Raw genomic sequence first — 3,655 nt, 5'->3', positions numbered from 1 at the left:
TCCATTTTTACAGAAGAAAAATATCGGGAGGTGAAGTAGAAACCCAGAAAGAAGAAAAATTAGTATGTTGGTGTTCAGCAGCCATTGGGAAGAGAACAAAGTGTGCTAGGAGTTCTGGCTTCAACTGGCTGATAGGAAATTGGTGGCTTGCTATTTGGCTTTTGAGCTGTATCAGTTTCCATTTAAGAAAATCCACTAATATACTGAGGGAAAGTGAAGCTCTAGATGTAAGCTTTCTAGAGTTCTATACATTTGCTAGTTTTCCTCACTGAAATTCACTTACTTTTAGAGCAACATCATTTGGATTATAGTTAGATTCAAACATAGAGATGGGAAGATGAAAAACAGATCATTCTAATTATCATTTATATAACACACAAAATACACTTCCAGCTGCACGTCTTCCTTCAGATGAACTGTCTTTGATCCAGGCTATGTTTAGTCACTTATCTGACATTTTCTGAAGTAGTACTTCTTCTCTCTTCACATACAAGATCTGGAATGCCCCATCCCACCTCTATCCTATATCCCATTTTCCCAAGATCACCAGCATTATATGTGTATAATATATATTGTAATAAAACATTCTATATATTCTATTCCAATATGCATTCTAATACATATATTGGAATACATACACAGAATATATATATTATATTCTAATATAATAATATTATATTCTAATAACACAATCTATATATATTCTATTCTAATATATATATTCTAATACAGGTATAATATTAGAATACCTATCTGCTCAAGTCAACTTATAGCTTTATGTAATAATTAAAATCTCATCTAGCTCTGAAAAAAGACACTGAAATGAAAAACTCCCAAAGATCTCAAGATTATGAAATAAAAGCTCAAGCCCTACTGTGCACAGAAAATAGGCAAATGATGCTTCTCTGAATTTGCTTGGTCTTGATACTATATATAATGGGGTTCATTAATGGAGGAAACAGAAAGTAGACATAGCTCATGGTAATGTGGACCACATGTGGTTCATGCTTCCCAAACCTGTAGATGAAAGTCAGGCCAATCACAGTAATATAAAACACCAGAACACAGCTAATATGGGAGACACGGGTGTAAAGGGCCTTAGCTCGCTCCTCTCCAGAGGCGATGCCCATAACTGTCTTCAGGATTAAAATATAAGAGAAGAGGATAATCAAAGCATCTAGGAAGAAAGTCAAAGCAACAAGAATCACTGGGTACACACGATTAAATGTAATATCAGCACAGATGAGTTTCATGACATCTTGGTGGAGGCAAAAGGCATGGGAAAGAACATGGGAACGACAGTATGGGAACCAGTAGAGTGGCACGATTGGAGGCACAAGGGATAAAAAGCCCCTCATTAGTACCCCCAATCTTGGTTTCATTACCCAGGAATTGGTAAGAATGGAGTTATACCTCAGAGGGGTGCAGACGGCGATGAATCGGTCATAGGCCATGACAAGCAAGACACCTGATTCCATAATAGAAAGGGAGTGAGTAATATAAGCCTGCAGGAAGCCGGCTCCGTGGCTCATCTCCCGGTGACTCATCCATACGACCCCCATTACAGTAGGCATTGTTGTCAATGTCACATCAGCTCTGTGCCTGCCAGCATGGCAAGGAAATAGTACATGGGTTCATGGAGGCTGTGGTCATCCTTGATGAGGTAGAGGAGCGTGCCATTGCCAAGAAGCACAGAGACGTAGACTGCAAAGAAGGGGATGGAGATCCAGTGATGTGCAACCTCCAGACCTGGGAAGCCAGTCAGCAAAAAGGGGGCAGTGCTAGTATTGGGTCACATACTATGTCCACAAGTGAAAAGCAGCTTTCTAGAAGCCTTTAACCCAGGAGCCTAGATTTTTTACTGGTATTATAGCACAGAAGCCTCAATCACAATCTTCATACTTGGAGATAATTAATTGGCATGATAACTATAACTCCACAAGTATTTTTCTGCAGAAGAAGAATAGAGGGTTGCAGGTTACACTTGAGATAAAGAATGTTAGTCTTTCCCTAAGTAGAAAAAAATATTCAGTTAATAGTTAAAATTTTCTCAAATTAAATGAAACGTTTTCCAATAATTTTTCTTACATCAGGTCCAGCTATTGTGTGTATGCTTAAAATTTTTCCACTAACAGTGTATAATAATAATGAATAAGGTAAATAAGTACAAGTGGATAATAATCTTACTTAGCTGCTTTCTTGCTATGACCGCTAAGTTTCTGGACACACTTAACTTTGATTTTGCTTTTATCTTTCACAATCATGATAAATACATACTTGTCAGTTAGAAAAACTTGCCTTCGTTTGTTTTTGAAATTGAATGTTGGTGTTTTATGGAACACAGGCCACCACCCTTTTTAATTGCTTTGTTGCTCCAACAGTTAGTTAATTACCCCTTTTTAGAGTTTGTCTACCAGAAGTGTGGGCCGCAGACCAGCCGCAACAAACAAGCACAGGGAGTTGTTAGACATGTGGCCTTAGACTCTACCTCCAACCCACTGAACCAAAATTTGCCTTTTATCATAATCCCCAAGTGATTCAGGTGTACAGGAATATCTGAGAATCACTGCCCTAAACATTTCATATCTATTCCATCTTTGGAGAGTCATGTTTTTGGATTCTTCCACCTGGGTGGTTTCTTTGTTCCTGTCAAATATCCTCACGCAATTTTTTTTTCATAGCTGCTTTATTCACTGGTTCTCTTTCTGCTTCTTGTCTTTCCAAAATCATTTGACTTAATTGAATGTTCAGATTCTTTCTCTATGTCTCCTCTTACCTGTTAGCTCCTTTTCCTTCAATACCTCACTTCTGATGAGCTGTTGCTCATGTGACTGGTCACATTATAATGTTCCTACAGCCTAAAGACGTCAGTCATCTCTACTACTTCCACATTCTTGGTGGCAACAACCCCAAATAAAGAACCTATTACCTTTTATGCTACAGTCTCACTTCAACATAAATTCAGAAATAGAACACTTCTGCATAAAATGTCCTTAATATCAGAAATAAATCAGAATCAGGACAATTCACAAAGAATGTAACTCTTGTGTAAGAAAGTGTTCTGAGGGGTGCCTGGGTGGCTCAGTCAGTTAAGTGTCTGCCTTCAGCTCAGGTCATGATCCCAGGGTCCTGGGATCGAGCCCCGCATCAGGCTCCCTACTCGGCGGGGAGCCTGCTTCTCCCTCTCCCACCCCACCTTCTTGTGCTTTCTCTCTCGCTGTGTCTCTCTGTCAAATAAATAAATAAAATATTTTAAAAAAAAAGAAAAAGAAAATGCTCTGAAGTTAAATCTGTATGGGCATGGCACTCACCGAGACAGAAATCATCAACTCTAGGAGTTCCCTAAAATTAAAGCATGTCAAATCATATACAGGTTTAAATTAGTATTACTATACAAATGTTGTTCTATCCCTGAAAGCTGCCTGAGGTTTAAAAGCAGGGATGAGAAAACAACATGTCAGAGGAAGAGAAAGGTGTTGGGAGAGGTAGTGAATTAGAGATATCTATTCTAAAGGGGAAAATAGCAAAAACAAAACAAAATGAAACAAAAACAAAAACAAAAAACCCCATAAGGTCATGAATTTAATTTATTAAAGAAAAGTAATTCAGAATCATTAAACTATATTTCCAGACTGTAAGCTTCCCCTTAAAAGTT

General features: G+C 38.1%; 1 protein-coding gene across 1 annotated transcript; it reads right to left on the bottom strand.

Annotated features, from left to right (window-relative positions):
- Positions 1 to 863: 863 nt before the first annotated feature.
- On the bottom strand, positions 864 to 1,798 carry LOC112806241 (olfactory receptor 51B2-like). The gene is given in 2 exon segments (XM_025848548.1): positions 864 to 1,591; positions 1,594 to 1,798. Coding segments are annotated over 2 exon segments (933 nt in total).
- Positions 1,799 to 3,655: the final 1,857 nt, after the last annotated feature.

Source organism: Callorhinus ursinus, unplaced genomic scaffold (genome assembly GCF_003265705.2).
Source record: "Callorhinus ursinus isolate GAN/ISIS: 27379988/994484 unplaced genomic scaffold, GSC_fseal_2.0 scaffold35, whole genome shotgun sequence".
NCBI classification, from domain to species: domain Eukaryota; kingdom Metazoa; phylum Chordata; class Mammalia; order Carnivora; family Otariidae; genus Callorhinus; species Callorhinus ursinus.
The sequence above is the reverse complement of the archived record's forward strand: the minus strand, read 5'-3'. Positions and strand labels throughout refer to the sequence as shown.